This window comes from Penaeus monodon, chromosome 25, assembly GCF_015228065.2.
Source record: "Penaeus monodon isolate SGIC_2016 chromosome 25, NSTDA_Pmon_1, whole genome shotgun sequence".
NCBI classification, from domain to species: Eukaryota; Metazoa; Arthropoda; class Malacostraca; order Decapoda; family Penaeidae; genus Penaeus; species Penaeus monodon.
The window spans coordinates 17,795,379-17,795,765 of record NC_051410.1 but is presented as its reverse complement, the minus strand read 5'-3'; the positions used below and the strand labels follow the sequence as shown (position 1 = coordinate 17,795,765).

General features: G+C 51.4%; 1 protein-coding gene across 1 annotated transcript in view; it reads right to left on the bottom strand.

The window, feature by feature from the left end:
- Nucleotides 1-387, bottom strand: part of LOC119589334 (glucose dehydrogenase [FAD, quinone]-like) — a gene marked incomplete at both ends in the record, with an annotated part of 61,710 nt that overhangs the window by 17,797 nt on the left and 43,526 nt on the right. The window contains 1 exon segment of the mRNA XM_037937954.1: nt 128-279. Within this exon segment, the coding sequence (XP_037793882.1) occupies nt 128-279 (152 nt within the window).

The following is a 387-nucleotide window of genomic DNA, read 5'->3' as shown; positions in this document are numbered from 1 at the left end:
CAATCCGCTGGGAGAATGTATGACCTAAATATATGACCTAAAGGCTGTCAGGTGTGCTGTCAAAACCAATCTACATTAATTAACCTTTACTGAAAATAACATTCTTCGACATGAGCCACAGACTCACCTTAGCTTCTCGTCCAGGACGCTGTAAGGGTCAGATTCGGGTCCCATCTTGCACGTGCCGCCGAAGTGGTAGAAGGTCGTGGCCATGTGGAGGACGAAGCATCTCCAGTAGGCATCGGAGCCAAAGGGCATCGCCTGGCACTGCGGCAAAGGCTGCGGCAGAAGGAGGGGCAGACATGGGTTTGCAGTGTGCGGTTAGGGTCTCTAGTCGGCCATGATGATAAATGGTGTGAGAGGAAAGGTGCTGGTGATGGCAGAAAT